The sequence below is a fragment of the Astatotilapia calliptera genome, chromosome 4 (genome assembly GCF_964374335.1).
Source record: "Astatotilapia calliptera chromosome 4, fAstCal68.1, whole genome shotgun sequence".
NCBI classification, from domain to species: Eukaryota; Metazoa; Chordata; class Actinopteri; order Cichliformes; family Cichlidae; genus Astatotilapia; species Astatotilapia calliptera.
This window is the reverse complement of record NC_137425.1, coordinates 12,911,049-12,934,617: the sequence shown is the minus strand read 5'-3', so window position 1 is coordinate 12,934,617 and position 23,569 is coordinate 12,911,049. Positions and strand designations below refer to the sequence as shown.

General features: G+C 40.3%; 4 protein-coding genes across 5 annotated transcripts; 2 read left to right on the top strand and 2 right to left on the bottom strand.

Moving 5' to 3' along the window:
* Window positions 1-1,416: 1,416 nt before the first annotated feature.
* LOC113020688 (protein VCF1) lies at window positions 1,417-6,666 on the bottom strand. The gene is made up of 3 exons (XM_026164858.2): window positions 6,081-6,666; window positions 5,524-5,641; window positions 1,417-3,955 (listed from the first exon to the last, which is right to left on the bottom strand). The coding sequence occupies exons 1-3, from the start codon at window positions 6,095-6,097 to the stop codon at window positions 3,743-3,745; spliced, it is 348 nt and encodes a 115-aa protein (XP_026020643.1). The 5' UTR covers window positions 6,098-6,666; the 3' UTR covers window positions 1,417-3,742.
* A 780-nt stretch (window positions 6,667-7,446) lies between these two features.
* Window positions 7,447-18,049, top strand: hid1a (HID1 domain containing a). The gene is made up of 19 exons (XM_026164853.2): window positions 7,447-7,606; window positions 8,337-8,486; window positions 9,370-9,540; window positions 10,232-10,348; window positions 11,040-11,146; window positions 11,277-11,393; window positions 13,383-13,590; window positions 13,679-13,735; window positions 13,830-13,970; window positions 14,063-14,153; window positions 14,245-14,396; window positions 14,498-14,576; window positions 14,686-14,850; window positions 14,969-15,196; window positions 16,507-16,658; window positions 16,739-16,825; window positions 16,917-17,008; window positions 17,117-17,275; window positions 17,368-18,049. The coding sequence occupies exons 1-19, from the start codon at window positions 7,541-7,543 to the stop codon at window positions 17,429-17,431; spliced, it is 2,403 nt and encodes an 800-aa protein (XP_026020638.2). The 5' UTR covers window positions 7,447-7,540; the 3' UTR covers window positions 17,432-18,049.
* Window positions 18,050-18,317: 268 nt separating this feature from the next.
* On the bottom strand, window positions 18,318-21,478 carry LOC113020687 (proton channel OTOP2-like). 2 transcript variants are annotated; one of them, XM_026164855.2, is made up of 7 exons: window positions 21,091-21,478; window positions 20,124-20,524; window positions 19,897-20,033; window positions 19,754-19,812; window positions 19,549-19,673; window positions 18,685-19,466; window positions 18,318-18,590 (listed from the first exon to the last, which is right to left on the bottom strand). In XM_026164855.2, the coding sequence occupies exons 2-7, from the start codon at window positions 20,518-20,520 to the stop codon at window positions 18,420-18,422; spliced, it is 1,671 nt and encodes a 556-aa protein (XP_026020640.2). In that variant the 5' UTR covers window positions 20,521-20,524; window positions 21,091-21,478; the 3' UTR covers window positions 18,318-18,419. The 2 variants fall into 2 exon arrangements, with proteins under 2 accessions (XP_026020640.2, XP_026020639.2); XM_026164854.2 differs by having other exon boundaries at window positions 20,124-21,477.
* A 502-nt stretch (window positions 21,479-21,980) lies between these two features.
* On the top strand, window positions 21,981-23,569 carry amn (amnion associated transmembrane protein). The gene has a single exon (XM_026163691.2). It carries the CDS (start codon window positions 21,991-21,993, stop codon window positions 23,377-23,379), a length of 1,389 nt encoding a protein of 462 aa, XP_026019476.1. The 5' UTR covers window positions 21,981-21,990; the 3' UTR covers window positions 23,380-23,569.

Genomic DNA, 23,569 nt, shown 5'->3' with positions numbered 1-23,569 from the left:
CCTGCACTGTTGTGTGTAACTGGTGTTCACCGTGCATTCACCTTTAAAGCGAGATGGGAATCAGCCGAGAGGACACACAGAAAAGGAGCCATAGACTAACCCAGATTTTTAGCTGGCCATGGTAAAAATATAACAATGTATGCGCATACATAGACCGCAGAACAAGGACAGCGCATTTAACTCTCTCCTGCTTCTCCACTCAACTGATGGGAGCCATTCATCATCGCCCACCTTCATATCTGTGTGCTGAAAGGAAAGGACTCTGTGTGTGTGTGTTTCTATGTAACAACTGATTAAAGATAAATATCTTCTATGTAGCTCACATGTCTTGATCCTGCTGTGGAGTTGTTTACTGTTTATGAGTTTCAGACTGCAATGAACACCGTTGTCTAGCTAACAGAGTGTGCTGCCCTCTGCTGCTCTGTTTGAGAACATCTGTGCTTAGAACATCTGCCGCTTCCACAGCACAGACTGGGATGCACACTCAACCCTACTGGGGTTGTTTTAATGGCAGGTTGGTGCAGGAGCAGCCTTTGGGCTTTTGCAAAACTTCAATGACACTTAATGTTAAATAAGATCAGAAAAGTTAGATTAATTCATAAATAAATACATAATTACATACTTGGTTAAAATAAAGACAGCCCTTGGCCAACTTTAGCTGTTGTACCTTTTACAGTTTATTACTTCATCAACTTAAAGAATCATTTTTGGAAGCAATATTGTATAATATCTTTAATAGGCTTCTTTCCTCCCTCATGCATATTGGAAAAAGAAATTAAATCTATTTATCTCTCTCTCTATATGTATATATATCTGTCCACAACAAAACAAGAGGATATTCTGATATACTTCAGATGATGATGCTTAGATGAAAGGCTGTATGTTGCTGTATGTTAGTTAAATCATGCACCTGCAGAAAGAGGTATATCTGTACAATGCGGGAACATTTCTAACCCATTTGTCATCTCTAATTTAGCAGAGGTGGAGTGGGTGAATCAAAGGAGGCAAGTAATGAGCGCCCACAGTAGCCAGTACGGTAACCGTGGTTACATGTGGTGCATTAATGTATGTAATCTATTACTGTGTCTGTGACAAGGACACATAGCATGCTAATTAAAGAAACCTTTCATTGTGCTTCCCTTAGACACAGGTCATGTCTCATTAAAGATGGTCTCAGTGCATGGGGAGCCATTCATTACTGGAGGGGAAAAAAAAGTGGATAGATGGGATACCTGTATGCATAGACTTTCCACAATGAGCAAACCTGACAGCATGAATAGCCAATAGAAAACATTCCTTCTCGCACTGAAAATTAAGAGTTGATATATTAACAACAAACCAAAAGACATCATTACTTTGGAAAGCATAAAACATTTGGTGACCAGAAGCAAAAAAAAAAAAAAAGAAAGACAACTGTTGAAAAATCAATAAATTTTATTTATGAAATGAGAGGATATTCACAAAAGAATCATTGCCACATTAATATCATGTACATTACTAAATATATAATATAGAAAAAATATAAAATTGAACAAAAATAAACCACATCTTCAAAAGGCTTTCATTTCTGCCATGCCAGTTTAAAAATTAAAATAAAAGAAAAACAACAACTGAGTTTAGTCCTGGGACAATGATTTAAATAAATCAATCCCAACAGGATGCTAGAAACCCACCTGGATGTTTGGTGCAGAGGGACACTCATGCAGCAATATCTGAATGGTAGTGCACAGGCAGAAAAAACTATCTGCTCTTTAGTGGCTCCAGTAATAATTGCAGTCCAAGCCTATTTTTTATTTTTTAAACCTAAAAGGCTGCACCGCAACTCTGTCTGGACAGAAACAACTAGCTGTCCCCCAAATGCACCATCCCCTGTACAATAAAGGAAAGAAAGAAAAAAAACAAAAAACAAAAAAAACTGAGAAAATAAGACATCTGGAAGGCTGTAGAGCTAATGGGTGTTATTACTGTTTGGATTTCTCTTTGTGGTCACGAGATAAAAAGGTAACATACTGGATCACTTTTCCATGGTCACAAAACACTAAAATTATCTTTACTTCGTCTGAGCTCAACTCACAATAATCAAAGTACTCTTGTGTTTTTGTTAGTCAGCTTTGTCCACTCAATTTTATACCAACCAGCCTCTATTGTCATTATTATAAGAAAAAATAATAATACAGACAAATAAGAGCATTCCCACTGTCCCTTTTGATCGTTATTATATTCATTTGGAAATGGCTTCATCCAGTTGTTATTTAAAACAGTAACATTATAATTACATGCACCTTATTATAGATGATTCAGTCTGCATTAAGGGCTGAGTGGTCGACCAATCTTATCAGATAACTTTCACAAAACTTGCAATACAGAGGTATATTATTTTAGGTCTAATTGGAATTAACTACCTTACCCTAGCTCCCATGTTGGCCAGGAGGCTATTCTCGTGGTTTTCATGTCATTTCCCTGCCTCTCCAGTACTTATCACGTTCCACAAATAGACTTAAACGCCATTGAATTGGACTACAGTTAAAGATGTTGGTTCTTGTCCTGATCTGCACGTCTGCTGAGCTTTGCATTATGAAACATGTACAATTTCTGCGTCTGCTGCAGATTCTGGCTGAAGTGACCTTTCAGCTTACAGCTGATTTCGTACCGAGCCAGAAAAGAGCCTTCTTGGGATAACAGACTCACTGAAGGCAGCTGAAAGTTTCCCAGCTAGCAGAAAAAAGATGGGGCTAGCTGGTTAGCAGTGCCTTGGCTTTCAAACTAAAATAACAAGGTACTGAATTGAGAAAAAAAAAAAAAAAAAAAAAAAAAAGTAAAAGCAAAAGCACTGGTCCATCTTTTTATTTATTTCTTTTAAATTCAGTATCTTGTTATTATTAACATGAACTAACAAAAAGTGTGATTCAAGTGATCCACACATGGTAAATTTCAAAATCAGAAGTAAATTAAACTACATGAAAATGAACACAAGAATGCAATGGCACTGAAAATATTTTACCAGTCAAACTGTTGGAAATTCTCTGTAGTGGAGTGTTATCAATCCTTCAAAAATGTGACCTTCTCCGTGACCCAACTCTAACACGTTTGATTGAGATGCATTTACAAAACAGTAAATCAGGTATTTAAATAATTAAGGGTTGAAAAGATCTTGTCCTTTGCCAAGTTAACAGCCATGGTTTCTACAGCCCCCCATAAAGTAGTCCCTGTCTGATTATGAAAGCAAATGAGCAGTCCAAGACAAGTGCAAATCCTCCCTGAGACTGGTCTATGTACTTACACAGACATCTGATTCAGCATTTTACAACCCCCATTCCCCTACTAGAAGCCTAAAGCAGTCACACTGACCAGCCTAAAATTGTGTATGGTGGCACCTTGACAGCTTGCTTTGTTTTCACACAACATTTAAGACAAAATACATGGATTCATCATCATCTTCTAGTCACAATAAGGCTCATAGAGAAGCACGTAAACCAGACTGGTCGGAAAATAAGTGGATCAAAAGAATGGTTGTTGATCACAGTTATTATTGCTAAAATGATTATCATTATGATTTATTTTAATGATGAACCATCCTCAGACACATGACCAGATGCTGGTCTCCATCCACACATCTATAGAGCTGTGACATACCACAGTGGAGATGGGTGGGGAAGAGATGTGTGAAGTGACTCAGCATGTGATCCTCATACTCATCTCAGGGCTTCAATCCTCTGGCGACAGACAGAGGGACGTTATGTCGTCATGTGTCTCTCAGGTGACCTCGGTTTTGAAGGCTCTGGAAGTGGGCATCCTTCAGGATGCGGTTGATATGCAGGTAGGACACTGGGTTTGTGGGCTCAAAAGAATTGCCCACACTAAGCGGACTGCAGGGGCCCTGAGCACACTGACTGACGCAGCTCCCAGCTGCACGTTCAGGACTGCTGATGCTGCTGCTGCTCTCACTGTTGGATGACTGTAATGCAGATATTACATTACCATTAGAATGTTAGAATCCAGGGTCTGCACATCAACGTGGAATTTAATATCATACAAAGTGAAACAGATACTACTTTAAATCTGCATCTAGTAAAATTCAAAGCTCCTGACTAAAAATAAAATTAAATACTACAAAGTTAAAATACCACATGTACACAGACTAATACAGGAAAACAGAGGGATATTTCAAACTAAGGAACAAGCAGTCATGATTTTACAACAGTTTCATCTGCACAGTGACATTATGGGTGCAAGTAAGTGTACTTGTTTTCTTTTATTGCAGATTTGGAAAACTGACATGTTTCAGGTCAAACCAATTTTAGCATTAGACAAAGATAACCTGAATGAACACAAAATGCATGTTTTAAATGATCTTAAATCTTAATATCTTTAATTGAAAGTTTTGGAAAATAAGGTTTGAGTTTCATTAGTACCAGCATAAAATTTAATTTGTACATCAACATCATATCCATCTATTCTCTACTGCTTATCTTTTTTTCAGGGTTGCAGGGGTGCTGGAGCCTATGCCAGCTGTTATAGGGCAAGAGGCAGGGTGCACCCTGGACAGGTTGCCAGTCCGTCGCAGGGCTAATACACACACACACACACACACACACACACACACACACACACACACACACACACACACACACACACACCTAGTTGCACCCGCATTCATATCTATGGGCAATTTAGAGGTTCCAATTAACATATCCCTATTAACTGCATGCCTTTGGGCTGTGGGAGGAAGCCGGAGTACCCGGAGAGAACCCACACAAACACAGGGAGAACATGCAGACTCCACACAGAAAGACCCCGGCCTGATAGTGGAATTGAACCCAGGACATTCTTGCTGTGACGGAACAGTGCCAACCACTGTGCTGCCAACATTACATTAAAAGTCAAATATGGTAGGTAACGTTTAAGGGAGAAAGTCTGTTGATCAGTTTGTGCCATGAAGCTCAAACACACTAGTCAATGCAGTAGGACTTTTATCTAAAAACACACAAGCAAGTCCACCTTTGAATGGCTCAAGAAAACAAAAAAATGGACAGCTTTGGACTGACCTAGTCAAATTCTAGACTCAAATCAGATTCGGATGCTTTGGGTTTGTCCTGAACTCGAAAAGTGCTCAAAAACCTAGAGAGTGTAGCTGAATTAAAACAATTCTGTAAAAAAGAAAGGGCAAAAATTCATTTACAGTAATGTGAAGGACTCGTAGCCAGTTATCAAAAGCTAGACTGCAGTTCTTGGGTCAAAGGATGGCACAAGTAGTTATTAGGTTTACTTGTTCACATAGGGCCAGGTAGGTTTGGATAGCTTTTTCCCCTTAATAAATGAAACCATCATTTAAAAACTGCACTTTGTATTCACACCAGTCATCTTTGTGTAATATCAAAATTTTCTTAATGACATGCAAAAAAATGAGAAATGCTTATTCTGCATTTCTATTCAGGTTTCTGTGAGTATCATGTTACCTTCCCTCTATAGTTTCTAAATGAACTGAATAACATGCTTAATGCAAGTTTCAGTTAACGCTTGTACCTCAGAGTCCCAGGCATCACGCCCTGGCTCAGGAGAGATGGGATGTGCTCTGGTCTGCCTTTTGGCTTGGGGCACCAGGTGGCCATTCTCCTCATCACCACCACTGTGCTGCCGTTTCCTGTTCAGGTAGAAAGCCAAAATAGGTAAAGATTAATTTGGCCTCACCAACTTATTAAAAACAAGTGTAAGCAACATATGAGACCTAACTCCTCAGTTAACTGTAGAGTAGACGAATTTAAAAGCAATGACTTATCCCTGCTACAGTGTATACATGACGATTATTATGCAAAGTCACTGCAAGCTGCCATTGTTATATTCAAGACCAGCTAGCTCGGTATATTCTCAACGGTACTTCGAAGACACCATAGACCTACAGCACTACAGTTGTTAAAGTAATACAGTTGCTGTGACCAGTTACGGTTGCTGGAACCATGCTTATTTTGTTAGCATATTCAATATTTTACGTGGGTCCTGCAACAAAGGCCACGGAAACGTCGAGCCAACTCTCGTTCAATCACTACTCAATCTACTCAAATGGAGTTATATTGTAAGCTCACCTGCTTTCAGTCAACATATGATAACACTTGAGCAACCTAAATGAGATTCTTCTTTTTATTTTCTTCTGAGCAGACAGGAGGAGCCGGTTGGCTGTCGTTATTTGCTGGTTAACGGAGCTCGTTTCCTGTCTGTCGACGGCCTGTTAGTTTAGCTAACTTTGCCTGATTAGCTAATTACGCTCAATAACAATGCGATACGGTTTTCCATTTCAGTCACAGTGCCAAAGACATCAGTTAGAGTGATAAACCACACAAAAAAATCAACGTGGCGCTAATTGACAACAAAAAAAGATCAGGCGTTGACGAGCTAGGTAGTTAACAAGCCTGTCCTAAAGCGCTTTATCATAGGTTCAAAGCTAATGCTAACGTCACCGCAAGCTAACGGGAATCCTCTTATCATATGTTAGCTAACTACAGCACGCAGTACAATTTTTACTCCCTTTCGGAACTATTGCGCTCTTAAATCGAAATAAAATTACTAGCGTTCAAACTCAACCTAGCCAACGATACTTGCAACTGATAACACGCACAACCAACCGCAACTGTTGTGTTTACATGGCACCGCGCCTGCGCAAAGACCAATTATGGTGCCTTTAAAGACCAATAGGAAAAAACGAACCCTAACTCACATGGCTTTGTTTTTTTGGGAGAACAAAGCATATATATATACCAATATAGACGTGAAGGTTAATAACAAGGGCAACAGAAATAAGCAACAGAAAATAAAGCTAACTTGTGTAATGCATGCTTTTCCTTTTTCATAAGTAAAAATATGAGGTGGCTTGGGACTGAAAGGAAGAACGCCTAAAGGTAACAGTATTCTAGCAATTATAGTGTGAAATTTGTACATTCGCTTTAGAAGCAAGTTTTTGGTTCGATGTCAGTCAAATGCACAAATCTCTTGCGTCTTGTTCCCGGATTCTGTGGTAACCGAAAGTAACAAAGCATTCAGAGACTTACGTTCTACACAAGAACTGACTTTAAACAGCACATTAACCCTGAAAATGTACTGATCAAGTCAACCCCATTTATACCACATTAATTTCCCCATAGGATGTCGCCATTTGCAAACACATTTATTGTCATAATGTTTGTCTTGAGGGCTGAGACTATTAAATAGAAACAAGTCAACAAAGCAGTAAGCTGAAGTCTATTTCCACATATACCTTCTTATGGATATTTTATACTGAAGAGTAGACGTGCAGATTAGGTTGCCATGTATTATATTGTATTTTCTGTTGTATGGCAGATAGAAGGCTTAAAACAAAATATCCACTCTGAAGTAAGTGGCTGGCACATTTTCAACCCGGAAGTTGCAGTCTGTAGTGCAGCCTGCTTGCCCAGTCAGCCAATAGAGTGAAAAATTGTCTCCGCCAATGACTCGAGCGAAGGACGAAGGTGAGATTATCAGGGATTGTCAGTAGCGGCGGTCCTTCTGTGTATAAAGGCAAATAACCGCAATGGGCAGCACCGACTCTAAATTGAACTTCAGGAAGGCAGTGATCCAGCTCACGACCAAAACACAGGTGGGTTATGAGCAGTTTATATATATATTCTATCCAACTAAATAAATCGTTAAAAGACAGAGCCAGTGGGCGCACCGAAGAGCATCGTCGACGAGATGAAGGGATAACGCTTGCGACGCAGGAGCAAAAGAAAATATATATAAATAAAAATAAACTAATCTCGTGTTGCATGCAGCCTTTTCGGGTCACGTCTGTTTATTATTTTGCAGATTATAAATATTTATCACCTGAATGTAACGCGGCAAACAGGCCTGTGTCGTATTTTTATTAAACTGGATTAAATTGTCACAGAATCTGTTTTGTGAGTCACCGTAATTTGTTTTTGTTTGTTTGTTTGTTTTTTGCTTGTTTGGTTTTTCAATGCTGTACGCGTTCAGTTCAGATGATTATACATTATGGCGTACAGCAAAATCAAAGGTGATGACGTAGGTCTGGACTACGTTTGCAGATGCGGCAGGTGGACTGTGCCGTCAGTGTCACAGATACTGTTTGCGTTGCTGCTAGAACAACCAATTGTGTTGACATTGCCATGAGCTCTGATTATGTATAAATAAAGGATAAGCGTGTACATCTTTGTATGAAGGTAAAGGTCTCAGATGCGATTTTAATGCTGTGCAGCGCAAGATCAAGGCTGTTGTAAATAAAATAAAATAAAATAAGACGTCTGGCCGAGGTTAAATGCTCAGCTTTGCTTCAAAGGGAACTGAAATGTGCACATATTTTTCTCCAGCCAGTGGAAGCCACAGACGATGCCTTCTGGGATCAGTTCTGGGCAGACACCACCACCACGGTCCAGGATGTTTTCGCACTGGTGCCAGCTGCAGAGATAAGAGCTGTTCGAGAGGAGTCCCCCTCAAATTTAGCGACCCTTTGTTATAAAGTAAGCATTAAATAAACTCTCGGCGCATTTTGTGTTACATAATGGAATGCTGTTGTTTGGAAACTGTGCTTTATTTTGACTGCAGAGCCCTGCACAGGCTCTTAGATGTCTGAATAAATGAGTCAGCTCCCCTTCCTTTTCCCGTTGCTTCCCGTCTCTAGCCACCAGCTTCCGTTTTGAAGCTGCCTGTCAGAAACAAACACAGTGGGGCTCACAGCATAATTAAATGAAGAGGTGGGGATGAGAGCCCTTGAAAGCTGAGCAGGTTCAAAGGGGTTCTTGCTTATTTTTAGCTTGCTTATCTGCAGCGTGTATTTGATTAAATTTAGATAATAAATCACCAAGTAAATTTTTGTTTTTGGTCCAAAAATTGCAGATACAGAGATTAAGTATGCTTGTCTGTTTGTTGGTAAGACTGCTGGTGCTTAACATGGTGCCATGTTTCCTAACAAACAAATGAGCATGACTCTTGATAACTGCTATAATATCTTTATGTCCTCAAACTAAAAGTTGATTGGAAATTATTATAATCATAGATTAAAATCTATGATTATGGATGGATAGCTGTTTTCCTCATGGTGACATTCTGGTTTGGAAAGAATTCAGTGTTAAAATAATTATATTATTTCAAAAAAATGTTATAAAACACTATAGATCCTTGATGTGTGGTGAGGTGTGCTGTGTGGGTCATGCTTCATTAACTAAACAAGTTCTAGCACCAGTGTAGCTGAAGCATATTCACTGTTTTTAAATTGAATTAAAACACAATATCAAACTGAATTAAATGATCAGTGCCATATATCAGTACAGAAGATGTAGATACTAGATATTATGTTCCATACTAAATATAATCACCCACTTACAATGTTTCTGGATTCTTCAGGCCGTGGAGAAGCTTGTCCAGGGAGCAGAGTCTGGTTGTCCCTCTGAGAAAGAAAAGCAGGTAGTCCTGAATTGCTGTCGCATCCTGACCCGCATCCTTCCCTACATCTTTGAGGACCAGGACTGGAGAGGATTTTTCTGGTCCACAGTGCCTGGTGCTGGGCGGGCTGGGGTGAGTTGGCATGGGAAAAGGAAGATCAGTTTGTCACAGATTAACATTGTGTATCCATGGTTGTATGGAAGAAAATCGAGGCACACACTGGAGAGGTCACCAGTCTATCACAGTGCTCACAAGGCTGGATCAGGAGTTAAGAAAATAGATAGCTAGATAAAAATATTCATAAATATACTCATCACATTCAGCGGGTTTTTAAATCACTTGTAACACTAAATACTGCTTTTGTTTGTTTCTAAAAAAATATGACAGAGTGTCAACAAGCTTCTCGGAAGCTTTCTTATTTTACTTATATAAAGATGGATTCACCTAATAAATTAGTTGCAATGTTCCCTCTAAGCTGAGCGCGTGAGCAATCGCATACTGCTGACACGGTCTCCCCACACAGAAAATCACACACACAAAAAGAAAAAAAATCCAGCCTGAATTGGAATTAAAGTAAATACATGTATTTATTTTATTTCGCTGATTTTCTGTGCGCGGAGACTGTGTCAGCAGTGCGCGATTGCTCATGCACTCAGCTTATAGGGAACAGTGGTTATAAGCCCTGTGCTTTCCCAAGTGGGAATGCTTTATTCCAGTGAACCTAAATTCCCTCATTCCAGATATAAAAAGGTGTATTCTCTTCCTTTTCTTTAAAAAAATGTAAATATTTTTGAAGGATTCCACTTTTTCCACATTTTTTCAGACAGACGAGCTGGATGATGATGAAGGAGCTCGACCACTGGCCGAGTCGCTGCTCCTGGCTATCGCTGACCTCCTTTTCTGCCCTGACTTCACTGTGCATAGTCACAAGAGGGGCCCTGTGAGTAACAGCTGTCCTTCTGACACGGTACAGTCCAGTGTCATTAATTTGTCATCCTACCTCCATCCAGCAAAAGAAGTTACTGCTGACAGAATAGTGCAGCACAAACATTTATTCCTTGACCTTAGTCTCTAACATTGTTCCAGGCGTTAGACATATTTCTTCAAGCACTGTTTCCTTCTTCCTGATCAAAGATTTCCCAACTAACCTGCCACTCAAGTTTGACCGAAGCACCGAGCTAGGTTCTGGTGGCTGATACTTTCTCAGCGACAAAGGAAGAATTCTCCATGAGTATGAAAAGAATGTTGCTCAGTCTGTAACTTTGAACTCCCCATTGCTGTTCATGTAATCATTTCAGTGCTAAGGTACATGTCAGAAAAGTCTGTTATGGCAACTAAAGTGAAATTATCTTTTATATAAAAAGTGACAGCAACAGCAAATTATACCTACCCACAATCTGGATGGCAATGGCAGAATATTAGAATTCATATACCAGAAATCAGGTTTCATAAGCTATTTCTTACCAGGAGTTAACAATGTTTGACAATGTCAATCTTCCCATTATCTACAATTGAGTCTAAGTCACTGAATAAATTACTTTGCAAATCTAAGACCAGGAAATGTAGCTATAAAGCTATTTGACTGGATTTTTTTTGTGTGTGTGTACGTCTGTGTGTGTGACTTTATCCAGGACTCAGTAGAGAGCATGCAGTCTATAGACAGCTGTGAATACATTTGGGAGGCAGGGGTGGGATTTGCACAGTCGCCCCCTCTAAACTACATCCATGATCTGAATAGGTGAGTTGGCCTCAAGTGTGTAAAATCTCATGTGTGGTAAAAGCTAAAATGTAATCTTATTTTTGTGTGTGTGATTTACTTTTCTTTTTTCTTTTTTGTCTTTTCTGTCTTTTCAATCTCCATCCTTCAGGACAGAACTGTTGAGATTATTACTGACCTGCTTCTCCGAGGCCATGTACCTCCCTCCTTCATCAGACAACACTATCCTCAATCCTTGGGTGACATTTTTCTGCTCAACAGAAAACAGGTAATGGAAAATAAAAGCACATGCACACATACAGCAATGATTTAAAAAAAAAAAAAGAAAGAAGGAGAAGTACACAAATTTTAAAATCCAATTCTAAAGTTTTACTCACAGGACACGATAAAAAAAAAAAAGGCCCTTAGCACATCTCAAAATGAGGTAAATACAACCTCAGATGAACTATGACATATGACAGCATGTCATTTATCACTTAACACAACTTAAACCAGACTACAGAAGCGGTGTGTGACAAAACCAAGTACATCCTTACTGGTTCCATGGGAATTAAGAGCAGCCAGGTGCTGCTAACCAAATATACGTCATTAACTGATCATCAGCAAGTGCGACAACTTCTAAAAAAACAGATATTTTGGCAGTGGGAGGTTTATAAGGCAGTTTCAATTGTTTTTCAGCGAGAGACATTATTCACAAGTGGAAAATATTGCAAGACAGCTACCAGTATCTTCAGGAGTGGGCATCCCAGCAAATTTACCCAAAGGTCAGACAGCACAGTGCTCACAGAAAGTGCAAAAAACCCAAGCTGCATGTCAGACTCAAAAAGAAAAAAGTTAATGTTTTTTCAAAGCGATAAGAAAAACACAAGCATCTTCTCTCTAAAAAGAATGGCTTAGATGTGAAAAGTTGCATCTGAAAACACCAGTGTCTTTTATGCAAACAAGACCAAAGCAGAAATGTTTGGTCATCATGCAAAGCACCACATTTAGAGAGAACCAAACAAGGCATATCAGCACAAACACCTCATACCAATTATAAAAGGTGATGATTTATGCTTGTTTTCTTGGGCACTTTGCAGTCACTGAGCTGACCCTGAACTTTTCTGTATACCAAATTATTCTAGAGTCAAATGTGGGGCCTTCTGTCTGATATCTAAAGTTAGGCTGAAACTGGGTTATGCATGTAAAGAAGAGTCCATAATGATGGAAAAGACTGATAAAGTCATAGAGAAAACAAGTAGTTCTAGTTATTGCTGATAAAGGCAGTTCTTCAAGCTACTGAATGGCGCATTTTCTTCAATTTCATATCAGTTTTTAAATAAATAAAGATAAAGTGTAATATGTCATGCTGTTGTTCATCTTAGGGTGACACAGTAAGGACTAGAAAATGTTTTAATAATTTCCTGATATGTAAACCTTAGAACTGACAGAAGGTTTTGACTATTTACCATGACACACACACACACACACACACACACACACACACACACACACACACACACACACACACACACACACACACACACACACACACAAATGTAGTGATGTACGCAAAAGGAGCCAAATGCAGACTATAGAGGCCAATCTTGCTAAATAATAATGACTTTTCTTCTAGTGGAGTATAAGTCAATACAAATAAAAAGCAGAAAATCGACCACTGAAACCAAGGAACCATAACAAACAGATCGGACTGAACAGGCTGAGAACACAGACGGCCTGGCAAAGGACAAAGGAAGATAGTGATTATAAATACACAGAGGGGTTATTGGTGCAGTGAGGAGGAACCTGGGACACACAGCTGAACTAAATCAGAATAATAAGTAAAATTAAAACATGACACTAGGAGACAAATGACAGAATAAAGCAGGAAATAACAAGACAGAAAAACACCTACCACAGAGGCTAAGAGCTGACAGCAGGATACAAAGAACACAGAGGGGGTAAAAGAAACCGAAGACTTAAGGAACTAAATATTAACAAACTACCATGAGAAGAAATCAAATACTTGTTCAGAAACCAAAAAAGCCTGAGAGTATAAACATAAAGAAACCAACCAAGAATAAGTGCTGAAAGTAAAATAATACAACACTCAAACTCAGTCACAAAACCCCCCAGTGTTCGTGACATAAACCTTGCTATATCACCATGGTGATGTGTCATGGTTCAGTTATCTCTTAGATGTAAATAAAATTGCAAAAAATGAAAGATGGATTGCATGACATTTAGTGACATTGTCACCATCTTTGTTTGTCCCTAGACATGCTCTGCCTCTATTCACGTCTCTCCTGAATGTGGTGTGCGCTTATGACCCGGTGGGTTATGGCATCCCGTACAACCACCTGCTCTTCTCTGACTACCGGGAGCAGCTGGTGGAGCAGGCGGTACAGATCCTCATTGTGACACTGGAGCATGATGGAGGGATTCCCCACCCCCCTGCCTCTCCATCCAGCATAGAGGAACAAGAGGTAACTTCAAGACTGTGACGAAGACACTTGATGGCTTTATTGCATTTAATTAATGTTATTCAAATCTTTCTGAATTTGTTCGGCTCAGTCTACAGGACCAGAAAACCTGTTTGTGAATTATTTGTCAAGGATTCACAGAGAGGAGGTATGCATATCAGTGTTTCTTAAAAATCCTCCAATGTCATTACTTTAAAGACTGTATTGTGAAAATCTGTATCTTTGTGGTCTCCCAATGGTAGGACTTTGATTTTGTACTGAAAGGCCTGGCTCGTCTGCTGACCAACCCTTTGACCCAGACTTACCTGCCTAACTCCACCAAGAAGATCCAGTTCCACCAGGAGCTTCTGGTGCTTTTCTGGAAACTTTGCGACTTCAATAAGGTTAGAACAAAGATAAAGGCTTCTTTGGGGAGGCGATGCATTAAAAGGTGCTTTCATTTGACGTCACAATCTACTTTGTGTTCCCACTGCAGAAGTTCCTGTTCTTTGTCCTGAAGAGCAGCGATGTGTTAGATATCCTGGTTCCTATACTCTATTACTTGAATGACGCGAGAGCAGACCAGTGTGAGTCTCCTCAGTTGCTTCACTGCACACGACAAACCTCTACTAGAAGCATGCATTTAACAATTTCTGGTGTGATTTGTCTTTTCTGCAGCACGTGTTGGACTTATGCACATTGGTGTGTTCATTTTGCTGTTGCTGAGTGGTGAGAGAAACTTTGGCGTGCGCTTGAATAAGCCCTATTCTCTCCATGTGCCTATGGACATCCCGGTGTTCACAGGGACTCATGCTGACCTCCTTATAGTGGTAAGACACACCTGCTGCTGTGCTGAAATGGGAGTTTTCTTGATAGCTAACTAATTCAAATACAGTGAAGTTTTACAGCTGTGGCTCTGTTTGGTTTCTAGGTGTTTCACAAGATAATCACAACAGGCCACCAGCGTCTCCAGCCTCTCTTTGACTGCCTACTAACCATCATTGTAAATGGTAAATACGCATTTGATTTCAGATTTTGTTTTCAACATAACCACGCCATGACAATTAGTTGTTACAGTTTTTATTTCACACCCTTTTAATACTCCTGCTTATCCTTCAGTTTCCCCTTACTTGAAGAGCCTGTCAATGGTAGCAGCTAATAAACTGCTCCACTTGCTGGAGGCCTTTTCCACCACCTGGTTCCTGTTCTCTGCAGCTCAGAACCATCACCTGGTTTTTTTCCTTCTCGAGGCTTTCAACAACATTATCCAGTACCAGTTTGATGGTAAGAGAAAGCTGGAGACATTCAAGGCATAGATAGATAGATAGATAGATAGATAGATATCTAGTTCTTTTGTTGTGAGATACATTATTTTCACAAGTGTCCATGTTTCTCTCCCCAGGAAACTGCAACCTGGTTTATGCCATAATTCGCAAGCGTAATGTGTTCCATCAGCTGGCTAACCTGCCCTCTGACCCCAGTTCCATCCAGAAGGCTTTGCAAAGGAAGAAGAAGTCGCCCGACGTCATTTCCCGCACCAGCTCCCAAGAGACTGTATCCATGGAGGGCTCACACCCTGCAGTGCCAGCGGAGCCCGGTACACTAAAGGCCAGCCTGGTTGCTATGCCAGGTAATGACTCTACGTGTTGTTTGTACGGTAATGTTGTAATTTCAAAACAATCTATTCACTGTGTGGTAGTCACAGCGCACATAACATATATCTTCGCCGGACACATTTTTCCTTCAGAAGTCTTTTCATTTTTCATGGCACAGATTCAAAAACGGTGAGGAAAACATTTCTCTGAGATTTTGATCCATATTGACATGACACCACACAGTTACTGCACATTTATGGGCTGTAAATTCATGATGAGAATCTCCTGTTCCACCACATTGCAAAGGTGCTCTATAGGTCTACGATCTGGTGACTGTGGAGGCCATTCAAATACAGTCAACTCATTATCTTCTTCAAAAAACAGACATAATTTGAGATTCGTCACGTGGAGCGTTATCCTGCTGGAAGCAACAATTAGGAGATTGGTACACTGGTCATAAAGGGACTGATATGGTCATTAACAATACTCAAGTCCTCTGTGGGGTTTAAATAATACTCAGTTGGTAATAAGGGCCCAAAATGTGCCAAGCGTTTATGTTGTTCACACCAAATTTTGTCTCTACTATCCGACTGAGACTTTGAGACTTAGCAGACCTGGAAGAGTTTTTCCACCAGCCCGTGTGAACTGTAGCTTCAGTTTCCTGTTCTTAGCTGACAGGGGTGGCACCTGGTGTGCTTTTTGTCGCTGTAGCCTATCTGCTTCAAGGTTCAATATTTTGTGTGTTCAGAGATGCTCTTCTGTGTATCTTGATTATAAGAAGTGGAATTACTGTTGTCTTCCTATAAGCTGAAAGCGGTCTGGCCATCCTCTTCTGACATCAACAAGACATTTCACCCAGAGAACTGCTGCTCATTCCATATTTTCTTATTTTTAGACCATTCTCTGTAAATCTTACTCAGACCAACACATCTGGTACCAACAACCATTTCATGTTCAGTCACTTAAACTACCCTTCTTCCCCATTCTGATGCTCGGTTGGAATTTCAGCAGGCTGCTTTGACCATGTCTACATGCCTAGATACATTGAGTTGCTGCCATGTCATTAGCTCATTAGATGCAAGCTGCTGAACATCTATAACTAATAAAGTGTCATGTATTTCATGTACATATGCACATCATGCACATGAAAATGACTGCCTTAGAACTAGCAGATTGAATTCATATGTCTTTAATTTAGTCTCTATGCATTTTTTAGTTACAACACAAAATTAGTTGGTGTTGCATTTAATTTTTTGGTAAGACTATAAAAGTAAAGTAATGTCGCCAGACACATCTGTAACGTATTCACTAATGTCCTGTAATTTATGATGCTGGTTTCCTGTAGGCATTGATAAACTGACAGAGAAGTCCCAAGTATCAGAGGATGGCACCATGGTGTCAGTTCCAAAGACAGACTCCCCAAACGCTGTCCACCCAGACCAAAGTGCAGTCACTGGGACCAGCGACACGGAGTCTAACTCAGGCAGGGACAATGAAGTAAGTGCCTTTTTATGGGGTGTATTGGTTTGCTCCAGTGGAAAGAGGATATTTCTAAATGCATTTATTCACACTATTAGGATGTTTTCTACACTGAAGCAGAAATGGAGAGAAGACGTTTGTCAAGTGCATCGTCAACGTCCTTTTGGGCTCCCACACCAGACTGGGTTTGCTTTCAGCCTCTCATTCAGTTTTTGTTAGATGTTGGATATTTAGAGGAATGAGAAGTCAATTTAGATTTGCTCGCTTTTATCCCAGGTCCTCTCTTGGAAATGTAAGCTACCCCTGCAGACCATCATGAGACTTCTACAGGTGCTGGTGCCTCAGGTGGAGAAAATCTGCATCGACAAGTATGCAAACACTTCGCTTAGCTTTGATCGGACTGCAAAAAGCATATTCTAACTGTTTTGATATATTACTAAAAATGCTGTAAACGTCTACTGTGTCTTTCATTGCAGAGGTCTAACAGATGAATCAGAGATCCTAAAGTTTCTACAGCATGGCACATTAGTGGGCCTGCTGCCGGTTCCTCACCCCATCCTCATTAGGAAATATCAGGCCAATGCAGGCACTGCCATGTGGTTTCGCACCTACATGTGGGGCGTCGTTTATTTGCGGTGAGTTAGAAATTTTAGACGAGAATTATGGACACTGATATCCTCAAAAGCAAATTAAAACGAATCCATTATTTTCTTTTTTTCTGTTTCAGCAATGTTGATCCTCCGATCTGGTATGACACTGACGTCCGACTATTTGAGATCCAGAGGATGTAGACTGTCAATGAAAATGAATCTAGGGTTCTTCATCCCTTCAGTATCTGCTGGTTTTGTGGGAAACCTCATTGTGTTGAAACTATCCTTGTGAACCTGTTGCTTGCTTCTGACACCACCAAACTAGACAGGGGAGTCATTCAGATGAGTGGAGTAGAAATTTCTCTCTATATTAAGATAGAAAGTGTTTGAATTATCACTAGTGTCCATAAACAACTGTGTTTGTACATTTCTTCAAACCTTAAGACCGCAGAATGTTTGTCAAAGCACTGAGATGACTGGAGTGTTTGGTAAGGGCTGAGGCAAATTTTAGCAGTATAAAAGTGAAAGAGGGAACATTGTTTAACTTTCAAAGACGTGTAACATATCCTGTATAGCTCAAAGTTATCATTCCAATATTATTTGTTGTACTTGAAATGCTTTAAAGTGAACTTGCACCTTTTTGAGTTGTCGTTTGTGGTTGAAGTTTATGTGATTATATTTTGAGACAGATTGTATGTTTTTATGTATATGACAAGGTTTCATTTTTGAGAAATGCTTATAATGTTCTATGCTGAAATTGTATTTTCCTTAAAGTGTCCTGAAAAAAAATATATCTAATATATAATATGTATCTGCAAATTCTGCATTGGTCACATTATGTATGACAGTGCTGTAAAGCAAATCTGAAATTTCAGGTGTGTAAACAGTTCATAAAGTAGCAGCAGTTCTGCACAAAGTCCAATTCTGCCATCTGTAAAAGCGCCACCTTCACATGTTAACCACTAGGTGGCATCATGCTCCTGTTCGTCACTTAATCTGCAAAAGGTTTATTATATGAACACATTTGCATCGCCACATATCAAATCCCTGCACTGAATCCTTCTACAGGGAAAACTGAAAACACGAAGACATTTTTTAAATTTATTTATTAAAGGTAGTTAAATAACATGTTAAATGTTTTGATACATAAAATTGTTCACCTAAATCAAAATAATGATTACGAGATTAGTCAATCTCTTAGATAAACTTCAAAGAGACTGGCCACAGCGTGCATGCGATAGAAGATTCCAAAAGGAAGTCCAATATTCACAATTGCGTTCCACATTGTGTAATTGTAAAAGTATATCTCAGCGGAGTGGTCGAACTGGGGACGAGCCCCAAATGCAGGCATGATCCATAGCTGTCAATATAGAAAAAGGGAATTAGACACATTTTGACAGGAAACACTGGTTGTTACAACTGTAGATAGTCCAATAAGCACAAATACAACTTACAATTATGTTTGCCAGGAGCAAAAAGGCACACACTTCCCTCAGAACTCTCCTTTTCCAACTTGGCTTTTTAGAAATTGAGTATCTTGATATTTGACCCTCCACGTCATTGGCCATTTCAGCATGATCTTGAAAAGCACGGGCATTTGCCGGCATTACATTGATGGGCTCCCGATGGAGGCCTTCAATGATGAAATAGTTCTGCAGGCCAATCTCAACCACCAATACCACAGCCCAGGCCAGGTTGAGCACATTTAGGTAACCCTGGGCTCCCATCGCCACTGTAGCCACAAGGCTGAAATAGCTAATGATGAATTGCCCCAAAGAGGATGCCACCAGTAGCCCCACGTCCAGGCTGCGAGTGGGGTTTTTGTCTGATACATATTCCCTGCGGTCCAGTCTGTAAATAATGCAGCCAATCATAGTGGAGAGGGACATCAAGCTAACAATCACTATGTTCATAATGAAATGAATCAGCAGGGCCTTATTTCGTTTATCCTTGTCTTCTTTGAGTATGTTAATCTTGTACAGTACAAATGTAACAAGTCCTGCCACCACCAGGAGCAGTCCTGCTACAGGCCCTACGAAAACATCTTTCACATAGAAGTTAAATTTGTAGTGCTTGTGATGTTCAACAATTCTGCCCACGTTTTTCCACATTATGTAGGTCATGGCAGAAGCAAAGAGGCTGTATTCTATGTTGAAGGGGTACAGGTAGTAGAAGGCCTCTTTGAAGGTCTCACATGCCATATGACTGCATGTGCACTTCTTGGCACCGTAGTTGGCTGGAACAGAAAGAGCAACCATCAGTTATTTTCCTTGTAAACACTGACCTTCATCTAAAAACAGGAAGCTACGGCTCAATACCTCTGTACAACTTGTGCGAGACACTTATATTCAGATGAGTTATCTCAGTTTGGTGAATTGACTCCTCAGTTACTGCTGCCATCCACACCACCAGGTTAGTTGAAAGTGTAAGAGTAAGCCCACATCTGAAAGGGAAAAAAGATAAGGAATGTTATATACTCTGAAATGAGTGAATGGAGGTGATGAAATGTTTAAAAGAATCTACCGTGTTAAGCTGGTGTGTAGCTGCACACAGTCCCTTGAATGAAACCACAGGAAGTAGGTCTAAAAGAGACAACTTTTAAAAGTTTTGCCAGTGCAGCATGCAAGAGCGCGTATATTCTTACAATTTTCATAACATGCAACAACCTGGAAAAATAAAAACACAGCTTGCACAATGGGGTAGGCTACTTTAACAGGAGAATCACAGTGAAGGTAGCCCACATAAGTGGCGATCTTGAAGATGTCCATGAGGAAACTAAGGAGGCCAAACAGCACAAGCCCAGCTGCAACATATAAAAAAATAAAAAATTAGGGGTTTAAGCTGAAACGAGCAATCAGAAACAGAGCCAGAAAGCACTGCTCGGACTTCTCACCCTTGAGCCACACAGGCCCAGCATGGCGATCTTTAAATAAGACTGCACGATCCTTTCGGGAGGTGACGACCATGTAAAACAGCATCCACAACATAGTAAGGACGAGGAGGGTGATGAGGAAGATTTGCCGGTGCACTGGTGTTATGGCCACAACATTGAAGGCGCTGCTGCTGACCAGAGCACAGCCAAGCATCAGGATGTTGATGCAAATTATCCCAGACAGGAGCCATTCACCACCTTGGGGGGTCCTTTCTTTAACTACTTCCACATCGTGTCCACTTTCACTAGCACCATCCACAGTGGGAGGATGGGGAGGACTGGGCAAATGCTGGATGCTGTCCACTTGTGTCACAGTTCCACCATTTGATGGATGAGCCGTCATAACAACGTTTGGCATTTTCCTACAAAAGATCATGTGCTTTAGCTTAAGTGAAGCTGTAATGATCCCATATCTTTACAGGTTAACCGCTGAGAAATACAAGATTTTATTATGAGCCTACTAAAGAAAATAAGCGGGGAAGGACTATAAAAGCGCACTCAAGAGTACTAAAACACCACATGAGTCTTTATTATGGAAAACAACGATATTTCAGCTTTAGCTACAGGATTAATATTATTTACATCCACCACTATTTTAAATGTGATTGTCCAAAAAAGAGAGAGAGAAAGCGAGAGAAAAGAAAGACAGAAAGAAAAGTGAATCTTTGAAAACTGATCTACAGCGTTCGTGTTGGACTTTCAAACTAGTGTCAAGATGCCAGAGGGTGCATGTTGCTTTCGGGTTAAAGTTTATCTAAACTGAACACTGAGTTGGAAAACAAGGCATAGCCTAAGTGGATCAGCGCTCTAGTCTGCGCAGGTCAGATTGCACAGAAAGCCTCCGCAGTGCTCACGTAAACGACTAAAAACAGGTGCAATTAGTTTTGGCTGATTGTTTAATCTCTCACCGCACCCAAAGGAGACTTACACCACATATTTTGGTGTTTTTCCCCAATCGTCACTTGTGCTGGTCAGGTCCGGTTTCGTATTTGGTCGTTATTCCATAAACAACGAACTCTACTAGCTCGTGACACTGGCGCACGTCAGGAACTGCCTGAAGGGAAATCCAAGTGCGACGGGTACTTGAGTCTGTTTACTATGCAGATTCTTGCAGCTTCCAAGAAGGAGCTATTTTGGTCGTGCGACTGTAAGTGTAGTCCTGTTGACCTTAGACATTTGAAAATTCAAGAAGTAAACTTGATGGCTTTCCTTCGAATGCAAAATAAACAATGTAAATGATATGGACTTTGATGCATTCATATTAAGCATCTGAATGGATTTATGTGCATATAAATGCTCATTACTCACTGAAAATGAATTAGATGATGGTTGATCATTAAGGTGCGTATCTGATGCTGGTAGCAGTCAAATTAATTATGTTTGACACACACACACACATTATATATATATATATATATATATATATATATATATATAATTTAGACCAGAAGCTAAATTATTGCATCGATCAGAGAATTAGCATTACTGACGAAGCAGAATTATCACCACATTTGATTGCATTGGACTTAATGTAATTCAGTGAGTATACAAATAGCAGTGTCAGTGGCAATAGCAGCAATATAAACCTAAATAATTCATTTCTACTTTAGTTCTAAGCAGAAATGCATTGAAGGGAAAATGCAGTGGTAAGGATGTTTTGGTATTACCAATAAAACCGGTCTGTTGTAGCAGAAAATGTAAATGTTTTACCTGCTTGAGCAGGCTGATTTGGTTTAGTACCCTTAGTAAGCTGTGTGCACTCGTGTTAGTCACAAGATTTGAAACAAAGGTCACGCAATATTCTTTTAGGCTGTCACAATTACCCAGGATGCTGAAAATACCAGACATGCTCTTGCTCTTCTGTCTCGTTGGGGTAGCAAATGCCCTATATAAACAGTGGATTCCTGATACAAACTATGAGAATAAGACCAACTGGGACAAAGGCGATATTCCTTGTGGCAATGACATAGTTCAGTTTTCGGCTCAAAGAAAAGTGTCTGTGTTTGTGGAGACCACTCATGCTGTGCTGGAGATGAGGTTGCCAGTTGATGGGGAGTTCATCCTGAATTCAGGAGCTGGATTTTATGCTGTCACCGGGCAGGACCCAGGCTGTGGAACGGGTGTCACGACCGAGTTTAAAGATTCAGAGTCATTTCAGTGGTACGATCCAACTCTATGGCAGGCAGCTGCAACTCTGAATGACCTAGAGCAAGGAAACTTCCTATTCTCTGTCCACGAGGAGAGCGTCCCCTGCCATTACGATGATGTTGTTTTTAAAGCCCTCTCCTCCTTCAGAGTGGACACCAGCTCTAGTCATTCTAGCATCACTGTCAAATCTGTGTCTGTGCTGGGGGATACATTTACTACCCAGTCTGAGTTCTCCCAGTATCTCAGCTCAAGTTTGGGCAAACTGCAGTTTCATGGATCCTCTGCTGTTGCTGTCGGAAACCCAGCCTGTGAGGATCCCTCTGGTTGTGACTGTGGGAATTCTGTACACCATCAGCAGATCTGTAGCACAGTAACGTGTGACTCTCCAAACTGTAAGAACCCTCTTCGCCCAACAGGACACTGTTGTGATGTGTGTGGTGCCATTGTTACCCTCCTTTTTGATGACGGTTTTAACCTTCAGACTTACAGGGAACGAATCCGTCACCTTTTTCTTGCCCTGCCACAATACCAGTCCATTCAGCTGGGGATGTCCAAAGTCTTAAAGCCACAGCGGCTGATGGGGATAATCAGTCTTGGTACGTTATCTGAAATCCAGATAGTAATACTGGATGGAGAGCAGGGAATACAGTCAGCAGCTTTGGCCCAGGACATAATGAAGGATGCTCGTTCTCATGGCTCTAATTTGGGAATCTCCGGAGTTGAAGTTCAGACCTCTTCTGAGGAAACTGGAGATAGTGCAGGGTTGGCAGTTGGAGTTGTTTTTGGAGTTTTACTGCTGATTACACTCATTATCTTGGGTGTCTTGATTCATAAAGGGGTTGTTCAAATGCCAACACTGAACAGATTCAAAAATAGAAACAACATACCAGATCTCGGTGGACCTCTCGACCATGGGTTTGATAATCCTATGTTTGACCAGCCCACTATGATGCCTGACATTCCTAGTCTATATGGGACTGGAGTTAGTAATTCAATCTCGATGACTCAGACAGCTGTACACTTTGTAAACCCAGTTTATGATGAGAGTGAAACAGATTTTACTGCCTAAAGATGAACATATGTTAGCATTTAATGACAGTACTTTTGTTTCAAATTGAATGATTTTAAATCCCACAAATTAAAGTATATAGTTGTATACAGTTTTATTACCACTGAACAATGTAAATAACCTAGGCGACAGGCACTAAATCTTCGAATAACCAAATAAATCTGCAACGCAAATAAAAGAATTGCTGGCA